The sequence below is a fragment of the Neofelis nebulosa genome, chromosome 1 (genome assembly GCF_028018385.1).
Source record: "Neofelis nebulosa isolate mNeoNeb1 chromosome 1, mNeoNeb1.pri, whole genome shotgun sequence".
In the NCBI taxonomy this organism is placed as follows: Eukaryota; Metazoa; Chordata; class Mammalia; order Carnivora; family Felidae; genus Neofelis; species Neofelis nebulosa.
In genome coordinates, this window is record NC_080782.1 from 41,657,031 (window position 1) to 41,676,893 (window position 19,863).

General features: G+C 38.5%; 2 protein-coding genes across 4 annotated transcripts in view; one reads left to right on the forward strand and one right to left on the reverse strand.

The window, feature by feature from the left end:
- The window catches only part of LOC131506024 (sperm-associated acrosin inhibitor-like), a 117,563-nt gene that overhangs the window by 68,997 nt on the left and 28,703 nt on the right, over window positions 1-19,863 (reverse strand). For 2 of the 3 annotated variants that reach the window (XM_058719631.1, XM_058719641.1), the window contains exon 2: window positions 9,812-9,938. The exons of the other annotated variant lie outside the window; for it this stretch is intronic. In XM_058719631.1, the coding sequence (XP_058575614.1) occupies window positions 9,812-9,891 (80 nt within the window). In that variant the 5' untranslated portion in view covers window positions 9,892-9,938. The remainder of the gene's footprint in view (window positions 1-9,811; window positions 9,939-19,863) is intronic. 3 annotated transcript variants of the gene reach the window in all.
- Window positions 889-5,330, forward strand: LOC131506038 (serine protease inhibitor Kazal-type 9-like). Its single transcript, XM_058719686.1, has 4 exons — window positions 889-1,025; window positions 1,763-1,791; window positions 3,786-3,913; window positions 5,161-5,330. The coding sequence occupies exons 1-4, from the start codon at window positions 971-973 to the stop codon at window positions 5,204-5,206; spliced, it is 258 nt and encodes an 85-aa protein (XP_058575669.1). The 5' UTR covers window positions 889-970; the 3' UTR covers window positions 5,207-5,330.

A 19,863-nucleotide genomic window follows, 5' to 3' on the forward strand; every position in this document is an offset into this window, starting at 1 on the left:
ACATGGGGCTCAATCTCATGACCATGAAATCATGACCTGAACTGAAATCAAGAGTCTGACATTTAACTGACTGAGCCATCCGGGCACCCCAACATCTCATTCTTCAACCTTGAGCCTGTGCTTCAGGTACAGTCGAGCCACTGCAGCCAATAAATCCATTATTGGTTAAGATGGTCACATAGCTCTTTATTATTGCCTTTGAGGAATCCCTTCTTCCAAGGTTTCTTGATAAGGAAATTCCACCAGAGATCTGGCATTAAATGAGGAGTGACTATTCAACAAGTCCACCCATTTTACCATCTCCTCAAATTTAGAATCTTGGAGAAATGATCCCCCTGCTAAGAGCATAAATCATTGCTTGTTACTGCTGAATAAAGACTTGGGTGTTGATACCTTTTCTCTGTGCCCAGTCTAGAGTCTCAACTGGCAATATTTCCCATTTGATGCTGGAGAAGATAGGAGGAAAGAGGGGAAACTGGGAAAGTGTCAAAAGAGGGGAAACACAGAAAGCTGCCATGCTGGTGAGTGTTCCTGGAAAAGTAGTGCAACCAAGAATATGTAGTAAACTGGGTGAAATGACTTAACTTCTTTCTGACTTCACTTTCTCATCTGTAAAACAAAGAAAATTGTAGTAACTGACAGATTTGTTATGAAGATCCAATCATATAACAGCTGTGAAAGCACTCCATCTTTCAAGTATGTAAAGAAACAAAGAAATAGCAGTTTTATTGGGTTCTATGGTCTATTAAAATGAGCAAACATGAGCAACCATCTGATTTCACAATAAAAGAATTCCCATACTAGCATATGTCTCTGACCTCCTCCCAGGATTCTGTTTCTGGAAATAGTTACTTCACAATTGAGGCAGGAACTCTTGTCAATATATAAGGTAGAACCCAAGTGGGCAGAGCAGACGGCAGAAAGTTACTTGTTTTGCCTCCCTCTGACTGCCCTTGGCCACTTCAGCAGCATGAAAGCAACAGCCTTTGCCCTGCTCTTGGCTTTGGCTTTGACATCCATCTTCAGTGAGTATCTCCCTTATCATACCCACCCTTCCCCGATACTAATAGCTCACGTTGTCTTCTGCTCACAGAATTCTGGGATAAACACAGATACATAGATAGTAAGGCAGGTTTTTTGAAATGCATTATTTTGTCTCTACCAATAAATCACTAAATGATACTATCTCTGGGGCTAAATGGTTAGCTAAGGCCAAAGTCTCATCCCTATAAATATTTTGTATAACTTCTTTGGTAAGTGTACATCCAGACTTTGCTTTGACTTGATATCACCATTTATGGGGATGCCATTTCTTCATAAAACAGTCTCATCCATTGTTTGGCAACATGAACTATTATTATTTTTCATTGAGTTGAACTTTGCCTCCCTAGAATTTTCAACTGCCATGTATTCCTGCTACATAACAGCAGACATTCCCTAAATATAAAACCACTTCTCTGGTGGTTTTTTTCCCCCAATATTTCCTAAACTCTGATTATGAGGTAGGAAAGAACTTCTCAGTATTATAGTAGTTTCTCTTCATTGTTATAGTAGTTGGCTCTGCTCTAATCCTACTCCAAAAAAAAGAAAAAAAAATATGTGCTAAGCTTCAACCTTTGATATTATATTGATACACAGCTCTGAAGAGAGTCATATTTTTGACAGTCTGAGAGCTGAAACATAAATAAAAGATCATTTTTCTACTAAGATGAGGTTCTTCCAAAGTTTAATTTAGTTTCTCTTGTCTTTGTTTTTCTTACAGATGTAGAATGTGCCACACGCCCTCAACAGGTCAGTACATCCATCTTGATATAAAGGTCCTACTTCTTTGTAATTTTAAAGCCAGTATCAATAAGGAAACATTTGCTACTATACATTAATTAAATTGCTACATGTTTGAAGAAGTTTTTCAGTATCAAAACTGGTTTTATTTAAGAAACTATTAAGAGACCTTTCTGAATGGGACATAATAGAACAAAGTGGTTAGATACCTAGCATTCGAGTTATAAAGTCCTGAGTTTGTATTCTAGCTCCCTGATTGTGTGGCCATGGGCAATAATACTGGGCTCATAAGCTTATTGTGAGACTTAAAGCCACAACGCTTGAAGAGAGGTGAGCGTAAGCACCTGGCACGTAGTAAAGCTCAATAAGGACAAGTCATGATTGTTGTAATTGTTAAATGGGTCAGACACATCTTTGTTCTTTATCTTACAGAATGAAGATTTTAATTGAACCTTCCCTTTATGACTCATATTAAGTAATAACTATTGTTGAGAAATTCTAGCTGTGGTGGTAAAAACTTTAAACCAGGAGTCAAGCATTTTGGGTTCTAGACCAAGCTCCACGACTTTTCAGCTGTGTGATTCTGGGGCCCAGGCAGCTCCTTTCATCTCTTTGAATCTTTTGTTTTACCTATTAAAGAGAATAATAGGATTCTCTATTCTATTCTCATGATTTACTGGTTGCTTGAGAATGAAAAAGATTCATGAAGAGGAAGCCTTGGGAGTCTCCTTGTACATATCACATTGAGTCCTGGTACTGGGGTTTGAGCAGGCAAGAAGTGAAGTCATGCTGAAATATACTCACCAGGGGGCCCTGTAATTCTCATTCTCCACCATACTCCACTAGGCCCTGCGGTCCTTCTGCCATTTTGTCACGCATACTAATCTCTGTATTGCCAGCTCTCAGCTCAGCCCTAAAACTTAGAAGGTGTGTGGTGTAAAGCAACCAAAGGAATGAAATGATTAATTAACAGAACATAGCTGAAGGGGAAGATGAATTTAACTTGAAGTTTGACCATATTTCATGCTATGCAAGTGGAGACAATCAAATCGTAAAATCTTACATGTGGAATTCAGAGTCAGAAAAACTGGAAATGTAGAGTCTTCTGAATAGAGCTGGAGTTTGTGTAGGCCAAGGGATAAAGATAATAGCTATTATTTACTCAGCATTTTCCATGTCACAAAGTGCTAAGCATTTTACATGTATCTTCTTGCTTATATATATATTTTTTGCTTTAACCTTACACTGTAGTTATTATTGTCCTCACTTTGCAGGTAAAGAAATCAAAGCTTAAAGAAGTAAAATGATTGTCCCAGGGTCATATCCCAGAGCACATCAGGATTTGAATCCTGATGTGTTTGACTTTTACTGTTCACATTCTTCAGCTTGCTCATAGATGAAAAACCCAGAAAATTCTTTCTTGGTGATTGCATCCTTGCTCCTGCAGAGAGCTTTATACGCTGGCTTTGCTCCTGCATATAGAACAGTGGTTCTCAACTACAAGAGTAAAATACATGTGACTGTCTGTGTGCTGATTAAGTGTATAAGAAGTCATTTGTTACCAATAATTAATGGTAAAAGTCGCTAATGATGTGCTAGTTCTTAAAACTATAGTAGGTATCCCTATAATACATCTCACTGTTGCATTCAGATAGAATTTTTTAAGTGAAAGAGAGGAATAGCAGGATGTGTAGGACACTAACCCCATGGGAATGGTTACATCTGTGAATTGGCCGTGGATGTTTTTAATTTTTAATTTTTAATTTTTAAATAAATAGTGATTTGGTTACAAGCTGCCATAAAGAAGTTTATCACTCATGATTTTATATCTGATGTAAGAAATCTTCACACTTGATATATCTCAAAGGCGTTTGATGAGGAATAGGAAACAAATGACCATTAGACTAGGAAACAAATGATTGGCGAGCCCTCTAAGCTTGCTTGGGAAATCCTAAATCTTGGGAATAAGGATTCGCTTGAAGGCTTTTAATATGTATTTCCAGGTTGATTGCAGTAAATATGAGAAGTTCCCACGGAGAGAAGAGGGATTTTGTTATGAAATATATGCACCAATTTGTGGATCTGACGGCAAAACTTATGCCAATGATTGCTTCTTTTGTTCTGAAGTTCGGTAAGTACTGAAATGTTTTTCTTTTCTGTATTTAAGGTGTAATTGTGTGTTACGACAAATATATGTCCACTAGAGAAAGTGGTTTGGGGAATAATGAATATGTGAATATGATGAATATGTAAAATTTGGGGTCGCTAGTGTCACTGGATCTCTACATATTCTGGCAGTAAGAGTAAAGCAAAGAATCCGAGAATCTTTGAGTTGGAAGGAAATTGGAGGGGCGCCTCATTCAACTTCCACCTACTAATCTATTGCTTGAACTCCCTCTGCAAATAATTCATGTCATCTCAGAGTCTATGCTTGATTATTTCCAGGGACAAGGAACATCCCTCCTGTTAGGCATGCCAGTCCAGTCATATGTTAGAATGAACTAGATTTACTTGTTCAGCTTTAACCATTAAGTTTAGATATGTTAGAGCCCCCTAATTATTGGCACAAAAGGCGACAATAACTAAAAATCCTGAAGAAATTGTTCTGTTTCAGAGGGTGACTTCTCAACAAAATATATTTTGGAGCTATAATAAAAATTGAATTTGAAAATCAAGTAGCCAAAATTAGCTTAAAGGTAACAAAGTAATCATCTGAAAGATGTGTTAGTGTCAGATCAAAAAATATAAGGGGTGCCTGGGTGGCTCAGTCAGTTAAGCGCCGACAGCTCAGAGCCTGGAGCCTGCTTTCGATCCTATGTGTCCACTTTCTGCCCCTTACCCCACTCACGCTCTGTCTCTGTCTCTCAAAAATAAAATAAACATTTAAAAAAAATTTTAATATAAGATGGTGTATGATATACTAGAATGTATAGAAACATATAGATCCTTTTAAGTATTTTCAAAACATACATGAGTGAAAACAAACACCTAATATATGTGGCATACTGTCCTGGTTTTTTTCTTATCAGAAAAAATAGTTTTATGAAAAGTTACATTTGATGGAAAGTGCAAAATGTGACTTTAAGACAAAATCATTTATGGAAAAAAGGTTTCTAAGCGAGTCTCCTTTTACTAGAAATTCATTAAATATGTTTTCAGGGATATAAACTGATTGTGACATATTTTGAGCATCATCCTCACATAGCCAGCACCAGTTGCTCAAGTATTTGTAAATTGCAGTCACCCACCCCCTTTAAAGAACACCAATAAGTGGAGAGACTTGGGTACATTACTGGGGGGTTCATTAGCGAAGTTTGGATGCTAATAAAACGTCTACAGCCTCAGCAATTTTCATCTGTTGCTATTTTCTCTCCACAGGAAAACTAACAACAAACTGAAATTTGTACATTTTGGAAAGTGTTGAATCTATCTTCTGATTCCAAGGCACATGAAACATATTTCTTCTCCCATATAATCTATGCCATACTGCCTAATCTTGTCACCAGTGTGTCTTGATTTCTTTGCGGAATAAAGTAGACATATGGGAAATAAATGTAGGTCTGACATTTTTTGTTCAGGAGTTGAATCTTCCAGATTTGTTTTACTTTTGATGATGTCTCATAGACCATCTTAGGGCCACATCTTGGGAGAAAAGGGTTAATTAAGAACAGTAGTGGGGCTTCTGGGTGGCTCAGTCGATTAAGTGTCCAATTTCGACTTCTGCTCGGGTCATGATCTCATGGTTTGTGAGTTCGAGCCCTACATAAGGGCAGTCTCTGCTGACTGCACAGAGCCTGCTTTGGATCCTCTGTACCCTTACATCCAACCCTCCCCCTCTCATGCTCTCTCTCTCAAAAATAAATAAATATTAAAAAAAAAAAAAAAAAAAAGAACAGTAGTGGGAATCAGAAAAGCAAAGAAACTGAAGCAGATGCTTCTTCTTGCCCAAGCTAGAAAAACACCCGGTGGATAACTTAGTTCTTGTGTATTCCTAAAACATGAACAGAAAAAGAGGGGGAGCCTTCAAGCACAAGAATCAGGAAACACTGTTTTGCTAGATATTTCTTGTTTAAGACATTGAAAGCTGCCCTGGATTGAGACTGCTGTGTAACTATTTCCTACCAGAAGACATGTCTGTAAAATGTGGCTGGTCAAACATGGCCGGTAAAGTTTTGCAAATTCCCATGAATTAGTTGATGTCTTCCATGGGTTTTCTCCCCGCTAAAGTGTGATCTCAGGTCTAGGACCCCAAGCTTACCTTACCCCACTATTACATTCTAAGTTCCAAAAATATTATTATATGTTCCAAAGATCATACTATCAGTTCCAAAGAACAGAGAATATGCCTGTGCACATCTTGTAATCCATTTGTGCACCTATGCAATTAACACATATCTGTTAATGCCTACTTTGTGACAATTTCTATGAATTATATGGGAACCAAAGGCAAAAGAAAAAAAATTAAATTTCCTTACTGCCTATGTCCATTGACAAGTCCTTGTAACAGGCAAAGTGACATTCCTCTAGGAGCTCAACTGCCTCAATGATGACACTTTGCTAAGGGCAAAAGGGAATCTGAGCTTAACATTATCCTGACCCCCCAGGATCCTACTTTAACATTGAAAAATTCCTTTGGAAACTTCCTTTTTTTTTTTTTTTTTTTTTTTAAATTTTTTTTCAACGTTTTTTATTTATTTTTGGGACAGAGAGAGACAGAGCATGAACGGGGGAGGGGCAGAGAGAGAGGGAGACACAGAATCGGAAACAGGCTCCAGGCTCCGAGCCATCAGCCCAGAGCCTGACGCGGGGCTCGAACTCACGGACCGCGAGATCGTGACCTGGCTGAAGTCAGACGCTTAACCGACTGCGCCACCCAGGCGCCCCTGGAAACTTCCTTTATCTTTACCCCCCAAGATATATGTTGGCAATCATACTCCAAGCTTATGGCCACCTGATATACATATTAAAGGTCTCATGACTGAGTTTTTACTAACAGTAACAAATGACCTTTTCCTAACTGCAGCTAGTCCCTCAAGGTCCTAGAACCTTTGTTTCCAAAATTCCTTAGAGACTCACACTATCCCTAACTTCCTCTAACCTGAAGGTATATAATCAGTCACTCTTCACAACCCCAGTGTAGCTCTTTCTGCCCATGGGTCCTTTAATAAAACTACCTTTTTGCACTGACGATGTCTTCAAGAATTCTTTCTTGGCTGTTTACTCCAAACTCCAACACTTCAAACCACATCACTACGTATTCTCTAAAAAGCTTCTCCTATGTATTCATTCATTCATGTAATCCTCCCAGATTATCATACATCATATTGGATTCTCATTAATTTGCAAGCATCTCTTTTGCTACATTGTGAGCTCATAGCTGACATGCTGCGGGTGTTCGGTTAATGCTTAATAAACAAGCTGAATTAAATGAAAATGAATTGAATTTGACTTCTATCAACAAGTAAGCAAGGAAACCATGGTGTCTTACCCCAGATAAGCCTGAAGTCGGGTGTCACTCCCTGATCTAACTCTGGCACTAGAATGTGTATGGCAACTGTTTGCATTCTTCACTAACCCAAACTCTGAATGCTTTTCCAAGTTCCCATGAAAAGGATCCAGACACACAAATAATAGAGAGCAATGATTGCTTTTTCAGAGGTTGTGGGGGAGTGACTTACACAGCAGATACCTTGCTTACCTACAGCTGGAAACTCCCCACCACTTTCCTTTCCTCTACAGTCATCTCCTGCAACACTATTGTAAGTGCTTGTCGTTTGTAGCATGAAAAGAAAATTGCTGTAAAATTTTAAAGATGCACAAATAAAATAAAATAAAATAAAATAAGAAATAGAATAAAATAAAATAAAAAATAAAAATAAAATAAAATAAAATAAAATAAAAACAAATATGTGGCCAAAACCTGTTCTAGAACTGAGGCCTACTCACATTCTAAGAAATCTCACCCTGTTTCATTTTAAATTCTTCTCCATACTTCAGCAATGTAGGCATTACTATAGCCAATATACCCAGTCCTTCTGGGGCAGGTCACTCCTGTCTCTCTGAGAGAACAAAGGTAAGCTGAGGCATTGACTTTGCAATTTTAATTAATAATAATAGTACAGATCAAGGAAGTGGAAGCCAGACCAATAAAAACGTTCCTTTAACAAAACACATCCACATGGACACATGCTGAAAACTTTTCAGAATTTCTTAAGAAAAGGAACTCTGAGTCAATATAAAGTTAAGCTTTTTGTGAATACCTGTTTCAACACTGGAAGAGAACTACCGAAGTTGTGAAAGATGCCTCTAGAGAGCTCAGGAAACTATCCGATCCTTCCAGTTGCCAGACTCCCAGGCGCTGATTTCCTGGGATGTGAGCCATTTAATGCTTAAAAATAGGCTCTGTGGCCCAGCCCAGCCCTGGGTGACTGACTCATCAAAGAATAAGACTGGCTTCTGGGTTTCATTCTTCTTGTACCTCATTGTTCCTGAATCTCGTTCCACAAGCCCAAGATCCCTGTTCTGACCAAGGCAGCTTCTCCAGCCTGAGGCCCCCGCCCTGTCACCTGCCCAGTAGCCCAACCCTCTGGCCTTGCCCTAGTGGGGTATGCTCTTTGCTGCTCTCCTCCTCTCAACCCTACCTGTTCCAGAAATGGAGCCCAGTGGCAGACACCCAACAATATTGGTGGACGTCTGTTGTGTCGGTCATATCGCTGGTTGCCCTCGGTTTGGGCTGTCTGGGCTTCAGTTCTTCCATGTTTATCTATGAGGTCCATGGATTGCCTGAACCACCATCTGTTTGCTGCCACGCTCTTGAGACATGAACATGTCCTCGTGTCAGCTGAAATTGTTTGTGCAGCCTTCGTAATATAATGGCTAAGATAGCGATCATTTGGCAATATGTATATTATCAAATCTTTATGTTGTATATCTGAAATTAATGTCATATGTCAATTATATCTCAAATTCTTTAAATTCCAAAAACTGAAGGCAAAAATCCCTAAAGAAATTTTAAAATGAGAGCGATGTGGGGCTTTGGGGATAGAGAGTCCTGGGATTAAACCTAGTTTTGCAGCTTCTGAGTAAACTTGAGTTACGGGTTGAGCCCGAGTTTTGGTTCTAACGTTTCAAAATGGGGGCAGCAACAGTTCCTAATGGAATGGCCTGAGTCTACGTATACATCAGGTACACAACGCTGTGCCTGGCACATAATTAGCAAACAGTAAATGAATGATTGGAAAAACAATAACAACAAAAGTCTGTGGTCATTCTAACTTTGTTCCCTAAGCACAATGGGTAGTTCTATTTTAGGTTCTAGCTTCTCATTGTCTTCTCCCCAATTCCACCCTAGCACTAGCCCACCCCTGCCTGACCCCTGTCTGACCCGGTCCTGAGACAGCGTTATAAATCTCCTGTTAGAGCAAACCATCACTTTTACAGCCATAGAAGGCAGCAGAGTGGCTTGATCACAATGCAACGAAAATATATTCCCATCAGGGACCTTGGAAAGAGTTTTTTGAAGGTATGCTCATTTTAGGATTAAAAAAAAAGAAAGAAAGAAGAAAAGAAAAGAAAGGAGGGAAAAAAAGAAAAAAATATATGTCTTCTGGTTTGGAGCCCCCTGAGAGCAAAGAATTGGGTCCTGGTGATCCTTGTGTCTAAAATGGATATCTGGGTTTTTTCAATTTTTTTTTTTTTTTTAATTCCAGTAGAGTTAGCATACAGTGTTATATTAGTTTCAGGTGTACAATATAGTGATTCAACAATACTACACATCATTCCGTGGTCATCGTGATAAGGGCCCTTTTAATCCCTTTCACCTATTTCACCCAAAACCCCACCCACCTCCCTTCTGGCAACCGCCAGTTTGTTCTCTATTGTTAAGAGTCTGGTTCTTGGTTTCTCTCCCTTTCTCTCTCTCTTTACCTTTGCTTGTTTGTTTTGTTTCTTAAATTCCACATATGAGCGAAATCACACGGTATTTGTCTTTCTCTCACTGACTCATTTCACCTAGCATTATACTCCTTACCTCCATCCATGTCGTTGCAAATGGCAAGATTCCATTCTTTCAAAAGAACAATATTGATATCTGTTTCTTTGTTTCTCCATTGCTTGACATATAGTGGGCGGCCTGATATGTATATGTAACTTTTAAACTGTGAGAGAAAAAAATAAAAACAAACAGGTTGAATATATTCAAGACCATGTATTCAACATCCTAATGGCACTAAGAGTCCCACACTAAATTCTGGATTGCCTGAAAATAACAAAAGAAAACAGTGTTATTTAGCAAAGGGCAGAGAATGGAAGAACAAATGTAATTCCTCCACGGCTGAAGAAATGTGCCTAGTCTGTGGTTGCATGAGGGTCTTTGCAGGAGGAGAGGAAAAAGGGGGTGCAGTAGGTGGGACCAGGCAGCCTAAGCTGCAGCAAAAAAAAATGGGAGTTAGGGAAGAGGCACATAAAAGGTTTCAAAGACAGAGTTTGTGCTATTTCTTAAACTATCTGATAGACATATGAGCATTTGTGTTGCTATTATTATTTAACTTGTACATGTGTATTATATATACTCTTTTGTATGTATGATATACAAAATAGAGAAAAAATAAGAAGGTGGATAAGGAGAGAAGTAGTAGTTGTTCTCAGGTATAAACTGGCCATGAATTTGAGATTTGCTAAGTGAAAAGCATTAATGCAATAAGTTTGCCTCTAGGGCATTCTCTTCCTTCTCCAATATCTATAGGTCACTTTGACACATTTTCCTCAAGGATGGAGACTTACTCTTCTCCTAAAATAGTCCTAAACTGACCAGGAAACTAGCCCATATACAGGCCCAAATCATAGAGAAAGGGATGCAGGCTGGAGGGCATTTACTCAATTGTCCTGAGCATTTCCACTTTGTCATTGAAAGTTCCCATGAAGAACAAAGCACAGAATCAAGGGCATCTTGTGACAGAAACCATTGGTTAAAAGTGTCACATATTGAATGAGTGATTCAGAGATTTCTGGACATCACAGGCCAATTACATTGCTTTTTAATAATTATTTATTGCAAAATAAAATAAGAATCACCATAGAAATCCAAAACAAAAACTGTCACCCACAATTTTCAGGAAACTTCTCGTTAGTTTATCCATTACCCATACACATTGATGCAGTTTCACATGTTGGCAGTAATGTCATAAATATAATCTTGTGTTCCATTTTGCTCCATTATGCCATAAGAATATGTATTTTTTTCTTTTTTTCTTTCCTCCGTAATCTCTTGAAGTAACCAGCATACACAGCAACCTTTTTTAAAAAAATTTTTTTTAATGTTTATTTATTTTTGACACAGAGAGAGAGAGAGAGACAGAGACAGAGACAGAGCATGAGTGGGAGAGGGGCAGAGAGAGAGGGAGACACAGAATCCGAAGCAGGCTCCAGGCTCTGAGCTGTCAGCACAGAGCCCAATGTGGGGCTCGAACCCACAGACCGCAAGATCATGACCTGAGCCGAAGTCGGATGCTCAACTGACTGAGCCACCCAGGTGCCCCTACACAGCAACCTTTAAACAGAAAGTCACTGTTGGAAGACTAACAGCATTGCCAATTTTGTTATATAAAAACTTTAATAAAAATCATAATCTGGGGCGCCTGGGTGGCGCAGTCGGTTAAGCGTCCGACTTCAGCCAGGTCACGATCTCGCGGTCCGTGAGTTCGAGCCCCGCGTCAGGCTCTGGGCTGATGGCTCGGAGCCTGGAGCCTGTTTCCGATTCTGTGTCTCCCTCTCTCTCTGCCCCTCCCCCGTTCATGCTCTGTCTCTCTCTCTGTCCCAAAAATAAAAAAAAAAAAAAAAAAAAAAAAAAACGTTGAAAAAAAAAAAATCATAATCTACTTTCATAATTACTTCAGAACACGAAGCTGTTGTTGTAACCATGTACGGTTTTTATTACTAAATAATTCTTATTTTTTCTTAAAAGTCTCATCTGAAGTAGGTAGTAGCATTTAAATGGTCTTTAAATGTTATTCTAAGGAACTCTGGGAAGTTCTCCGGGTTGCCTGAACAGCACGAAAGCAGGCACAACAAGTGAGAACCCTCTACTCCCTCTTCAATTCAGAGACATTTCTCTTTTATTTCTTATTTGGGGCTACAGCAAGATTTTCTGGCTCCTTCACCAGATATCTGTTTGAACTTGGGCAAGTTTTGAATTTCTCTGGCTTATCTTCCCTTTCTCATTAGTTACATTAGGATTCTGCTTACCCACTTCAAATTTTTGTAGGGATTCAATGAATTCATGGATAATATATGCTTTCAATGTTCACGGTATGGTACATAATCATAACACATAATGAACTCAGTAAGAATTATTATTATAGTTAAAAAATATAAGACAGTTATGGCTATAATCCTTACGCTCAATAGAGGAATTGCCTCTGCAGGATACCTAATGGGTATTCATGCTTCTTGGACCTATTGAGTGAGAAGGCCATCACTAATGCGGAACTTTATTAAAACCTCTTATTTTTATCAAGCTCAGATTTACTCCCATCCTATTTACCCCCTCATTTGTCCTAAATATATCCCTAGGAGCCACAGAGAAAAAGTGTAATTAAGAACCCTTTCAGTATTTTTAAGATAGTTCTTTATACCTTCTGAGTTTACTAATATTAGTTGAAAAAAACCTTGGACCATGCCCTGTACTAACTGTTTTACATCATGATCCGGTTTTATTCACAAAACAACCCTAGTAATAAATTTATGTGAATATAAATGAGGTGTTTATAGTATTTACCATGGTAAATCTAGCACCTAATTTATTTCTAGAGTATTACAGGGAAAAAAAAGTAATAAGTTAATGAATGAATCCGCTTTTTTCCCACTTAAGAAAAATAAAGTTTAACGAAGACAGATATGTGGTCCAACACTAGTAGGAAATGGCAGAGTTATGATTGACAAGAGCTCTGTTTGACCCTAGAGTTCAAATCCCTGGGCAATATCATAATCCCTGTCCCCAGACCAGTCCATCTGGAATAGATTCTGGCTGTTTTTATTCATTTACCGGAAGATAAATGTCAGTTCTCTGCTGCACCTCTTTCCGGGCCAAGGGTACTATGTCCATTGGTGTTGTAGAGAATGCCTGCTAGCTCATGAACTCCAAAGGCAAGAGGAGCTGCCAGTGATCTTGTTACCATAGAATGGTTCTTTGAAGTTGTCATTTCGCATAGTCGAGAGTCCTTGAAGCAGTTAGCAAACAGCATAAATAAAGAATGGTTGGTTGAAAACTCGTAGTTTACTTCCTAATATTTGGCATAATAAGAAGTGCAAATGCTGCCCTTCCCTTGGACAATGGTGTGAAGTTGATGGCATCACTAGCTAAGTAGGCCCCTGATACTGACTGCAATGGAGGTCTCTAGTTCTTGATCCAGATAGCTCTACTTGGCCTCTAAACTATGTTTGGAGACAAAGCAATTGTGGCTAAAGCATCAGAGACAGCCCAGCTTCTGCACAAATGGATTCTTAAGATATCCTCATGGATCCTCATTTTCAGTGTGAGGATGCTGGGGATCTTCTCCTTAGGAAACTTGAATAAGAAGCTTCCAACAGAGAACAGGTATATTCCCAACAGACATTCAGCTAACTCTCCCATTAGCTCTCCTTGTACCATAAAATTTGGGGCTCCCAAGAAAGCCATGCATCACTGCAGAGTGCGGGTTTTTGCATAAGCCTTGCCATCCAAGATCAGTGAATGGATTCTTCTGCTCAGTCTGGAACCAGATCTGGCAAGCTTTCAGTTGATGAGAACCCGGGGTAAAGGGCTAAGACAGTTGGTGCTGATAGCCATACTGATCACTGCATCAGACTCACATGAAAATGCATTTTTTGCAAAAATGAGTCCTGATCCCAGGAACCTTTCTTTAAGACTTATTTTAAACATTTACTAGTTCTGAGATCTTGGACAAGTTACTACCTTTGCTAAGACCTACTATCCTCCTCTATGAAATAAAGAAGATGGAAATATCCATCTCAGACATATATGTGAATCAAACAATACATGTGAAAGCACTAGGAAGTGTTGATGAACCACCCAAATGTAAATTAGCATTAACTTAGGTTTTATTAGTAATCCTTTCACAAGGAAACTTTTCGCATGATTCATTGAATGTTTTAAGCCTGTTCTAGGGCACTGTTCTGGGAAGTAACATTTAACAGAGATGACACATCTAACGATATGATGCAAGTCTCAAATGGGCTAAGCTGGTAATAGCAGGTCACTTCTCGACTCCCACCTTACTGCTTTCAGCAGCATGAGAACAATAGCCCTTTATGAACCTGGAAACTGTGCCCCAGGAAATTCTGAGAATTTTTCATCTTAAAGATAAACAAGTCTGTTTTTGTTTTAATGCATTTTTTACTCTTCATCGAGAAATCATTGATTCACATAATCTCAGAATTGGAGTGGCCATAAAGCTCACCTAACACAACTATAAGAAAGCTTCCTGTGAGATCTCTGACAAGTGATCACCATGTACCTTCTGCTTTGATGCAAAACCACTCTTGTCAAAAAAGAGTCAATTCTCGACCTATTTGAGTTAATGGAATATTCTTACTTTGCTGGGTAGAAATCAGCACTGACTCAGCTTGTCATTTACGACTGACATAAGATTTAAAGAATGTAAAAATATATCATTTATTTGCCCATTCCATATATATGGAGTGCTGAATATGGCCTGGCGTCATTTAATAAATAAATTCTCATTATTATGATCCCCTTCCTAGTCTCAGGTCCTTTTTATTGTACTCTATTCTTACTCCAGAAGAGCAGGTAGAGCATCACCTTTCTTGTTGAGTGAGTCTAAACTGATCATTAGTTCAATTCAAAGCACTGATGGGAACCCCATGTCAGCTGGCACAGATGAAGAACCAAAGCAAAAATCAGATTTCTCCCTCACCAAAACCGGTTTTGATCAAAGAAAATGGTCATTTCACAACATGGGATGTAGAATTACTACTTTTATGTAATTTCAAAATTGGGATGAATTTTTATGACAAAATTAAAAGCTCTACTATACATCTTTTAATGTGTTAAAGATATGATTTAGAATCACCTATCTAGAATCACCAGGCATAAATCTGATATGCCACACCGTTTTTTTTTTTTATGTACCTGAGTATTTACCCAATTAAGTGTCTAAGATTTAAAGAATTTTAGATTCAAACCAGTATTAAATGGAGTAAATGGAGCATCACGTCCAAGTGCACTGGCTTCAGAGTCGGAGAGAATTCTGTTAGTTCCCACCTTTGTTGCTATGTGACTAAGACATATCACTTCAATTTTTTGGACCTGTTTACTCATTTATACGATGAGGACAATTATTATACCTACCTCATTGAATGACTATGTTCTTAAGGGCCATAGTTTTTGCAAAGGGCTACACACAGGCCTTTATGCATAGTAAGAATTCCAGGGCATTTAGCTAGTAGTATTATAAAATGTCATATGTCTTCACTTATTCATCAGGGAATGAAGAATATGATCTAACCTTTTCATTTTGATTCAGTGTGAAAATTATTAATAGTCTTTAGAGAATTCTCATACATGGTAATAAAAACTTTCAGCTAATGGGCAGGCAATGCAAATGACACTCTAAATTCTCTTTGAGGATGTGCCTTGTAAGAAAAAGAGAAGAATAAATTAGCATAGAAGTGAAGAATGCGTACTTTGAAGTCACAGACTAGGGTTCTAGTAATACGCTCATCAATTACTAGCTATGAGTTTGGAAAACGTACTTAACGTTTCTCTGTTTGGGTTTCCTTTTTTTAAAGGAAATGTTAATAGCATGTTCCTGAAAAGATTGCAAGAGTTAAAAGGTAAACCACATTAAGGGATCTCAGAGGATTTCTGGCAATTAGTCAGGAGTTCCAAAAATCTCAACTGTGGCTATTTTGCCTTCCTAGGATGTATGTAGGCTGACATGACACAAAAGGGATGACAGAAGAGTGTGAGAGGAATAGGTGAACCTGTCTTGTGAAACAAATAGGATTTTCTGAGCAAATAGTGAGAGACAGTGGAGTACATGACATAGGCATCAAAATATATTACCCTTGGACTGAGAGCCAAAAGACAGATTAAGGACTGACTGTACTATGAACTTTGGGCCACTCACTTCAGCTTTATGAGTCAGAAGTCCTCACCAGCTTGCACAAATGGGAATAGAAGTAACCACACTTCACTGAGTTGAAGGGAGGGTCCTGTTAGGACATATGTGATAGGAAACGCAGTGTGGTGAGATGGGCACAGGCACTCACGTCAAAGAGTGCTGGCCTCAAATCCACTTCAGCTTCTGATCATAAACCAGCCACTTGTTGTCTCAGAATGACTACCATATTTTTTAAATGGTAGTAATAGCCAGGCCCAGGTATAATACTTGGGGGCTCAGGGCAAGAATTAAGATGGAAGTCCATGTACTATATGTCTACAATTTACTTAGCTCAGATATTTAAAATTTACAGCTAACATGCATTTAAATAAAATTCTATCCTCCTACCTTGGCAAATATAATTTCACTGCAATGTGAAAGTCTAGGCTGAAATTTAAAATTCTCAGCTCCTAGCTGGAATGTAGCGGCATGAGAGAAGGGCATTGGTCCCTCTCTTGGCCTATAATAGGTCTCCTCTTCTCCCACCTCAGTTTTGAAGAGGCTTCTGCACATGGCCCTGCACACCAAAGCCTGCATGTTCAATCTTTACCTGAACTCTGGCAGTTACCCCTAGGTCACATCTTGGGGTGAAGGCTGTGCATACTAGGGAGGATGGACCTAAAGAAGAAATTTACATGGGCCCTATAAGCAGGATCAAGTCTGTTTGTAAAGAAAGTTTAGGAGTTCAGGGATCCAAGGTATAGTCTAGAAGGGGATTACAAGCGTTTGCAGGGCAGATGTCTTTGACCTACAAGCTCTTAGCCTTGTGAGGAGAGGCATGGCTGGAGAAGATCCAGAGGGAAGCCCCCTAAAACTTGGAGGCCCAGGGCAAAGGAGCCCTTCTTGCATATATTGAAAGATGGAACCAGTAATACTTACTTCTCAAAGTGATTACAATCAGCTATATCCTCATACCTATCAGAATGGCTAAAATCAACAACACAAGAAACAGCAGATACTGGCGAGGATGTGGAGAAAGGGGAAACCTCTTGCACTGTTGGTAGGAGTGAACTAACCTACGATCCAGCAATTACACTCTTAGGTGTAGCCCAAAGATTACAAAAATACTAATTCAAAGAGATACATATGCCCTGATGTTTATAGAAGCATTATCTATAATAGCTAAATTATGGAAACAGCCCAAGTGTCCATTGACTGATGAGTGGATAAAAAAGATGTGGGTGTGTATATATATCACTATATATATATATATATATATATATATATATATATCTCACTATATATATATCTCACTATATATATATATATATCTCACTATATATATCTCACTATATATATATATGTATATATATATATATATATATATATATATATATATATATAATTTGTCCATTAAAAAGAATGAAATATGCCATTTGCAATGACATAGCTGGAGCTAGAGAGTATTATGCTAAGTGAAATAAGCCAGAGAAAGACAAATACCATATGATTTCACTCATATGTGGAATTTAAGAAACAAAACAAACAAGTAAAGGGAAGAAGAAGAGAGAGAGGCAAACCAAGAAACAGACTGTTAACTGTAGAGAACAAATTTATGGTAGCCAGAGGGAAGGTAGGTGGGGGGTGGGTTAAATAGGCGACGGGGATTAAAGAGGGCACTTGTGATGAGCACAGGGTGTTGTATGGAAGTGGGTTGAATAACTATATTGCACACCTGATACTATGCTATATTGCAACTAATACTACGCTATATGTTAGCTAACTGGAATTTAAATAAAAACTTTAAGGATTAACAGAGAGCACATGGAAGGGAAGGGAAGTACCCAGAACATGTAACGATGTCAACAATGTTAAATTATATGTTATTGTGGCTGCTGTTATTATTATTATTGTTACCATCATCAACATCATCATCTTTATTATTAGAATATGCTTGGAAAACCACCGGGAGCTATAGGAACACGGGCAGTATTTCGGTAATCCTGACTCCTTTTGCCCCTATAAAACACTGAAAGTCCTTGTCATCAATCATTATATCAAGAACATAACATTTGTCACGCCGTGAGTTTAAATAAGCTCTTCTGGGCTTAAATATTTTAAAATCCATACTAGCAGCCTAAACTTTCTTTTCCTAAATGAAGCCTTCTCACAGCTCAGCAAATATTTCTAGCATGCTTTTACCATCTCGCATCGCTGAGACAATTTAGTAATCAAGATGAATTCTCTTGATTGAATACAATGCAAGTATAGGAGGCCTGGCTAGCCCTACTAGACCATCTGTCTTCCTTCCATCCCACTGTCCTTGGTCACTTCAGCCCCACGAGCACAGCACTTGCCTCTTCTCTTCCTTTGTCCTTGCCTTTACACCGGATATCCCTTTCTCCCACGTTCTCTCCCTTGCCCCAGGCAACCGCAGTCCCATGACTATCTTCTGCCCAGAGGATTCTGAGATGGTCACCTAACAGATGGGTGGATATATTTTTCTCCTGAAAGACATTGGGACAACACATTTTTAGGACTATTGGGAAATCACAGAGTCACAGAATCTCCGCTCCTGAAAAAGACAAGTCTTATCGTTCAACTTTCTGTTCAGAGAGGAATGTTATTCCATATCCCTGAGAGATTGTCATTCAACTCTTGCTTTCGACTGGATGGCCCTGAAGATGAGAAAGTCAGACCATTAAAAGGCAGCCTTCCCCACTGACACCTTGAATGTTCAGAAAATTGTTTGCTCACAATCTCTCAGCCAGCACTTGTTGAGGCATCAGGTGCTGGGCACTGGGTTAGGGGCCCAGGATGCAATGATAAGTAAGATCATTCTTGTCCTCAATGAACCCTTTATGTGAGCCAAAATGCTAAATAATACAGTGGTTAGGTTGGTGAGCTCTGAAGTCAGTTTTCCCAGATTTAAATTCCGCCGATAATACTAACAAAATTTCAGCTAAAAGATGTTGAGACTCTAAGGTAAGTTCTGAGGTTCTAATGTAAAACATGATGACTATAGTTGAAAACAGTGTATTGTATAATTGAAATTTGCTAAGAGAGTAGAACTTAAATGTTCTCTCTCTCACACACACACACCAAAGATAAATATATGATGGATGTGTTAATTAACTAGATGGGGAAAATTCTTTCACAATGTACAGGTACATCAAATCATCACAATGTACACTTTAAATATCTTACAATTTTATTTTGTTTATTATTATTATTTTTTTTTATTCTGGAGAGAGAGACAGAGAGAGCAAGTGGGGGAGAGAGGTAGAGGAAGAGACAGAATCCCAAGCAGGCTCCATGCTCCATGAGGAGCCTGACATGGGGCTTGATCCCAAGACCCTGGGTTCATGACCTGAGCCAAAATCAAGAGTTGAATGCTCAACTGACTGAATCACCCAGGTGTCCCTCAATATCTTACAATTTTAAAATAAAATCTTTTTTAAAAGTCCTGGCAAATATTTTACAATTTTGTTTTCTAGTTAATTAGTTTATAAATAATTGTATTTGTATAATACAATTGTGGTTAAACTGAGCAGGATTCTTGCAAAAACTAAGTTTGACAAGGAACTGCACACATGGCCTTGGGAGAAAGTTAAGGAGTCTTAATAAAGTTTAGTCAAGCAAAGAATCTTTGTCACAATGTAGAAAGAATTATCTGTTCTAAAATAGTCCATCTTTATTATTCAAAGCACAAGTGCTTAAGAGAACTTGGGTGTTCCTGGGAAATCAGAGAACTTATCATACTTTTAGAATAACACATCCTTCCTTAAGAGGTAAGCCTCATGTCTTTATTTTAGTAACAGTATGAACTAAGCCCCATTTCACCTGGTCATAACACAATGTTCAATATGGAATTCTTGATTTTTCATGATCTCTGGGTCCCTACCTTGTTATGCAATCCAAGTATTATAATTGAAATCACATGATAGACTTGAGTCTCCAT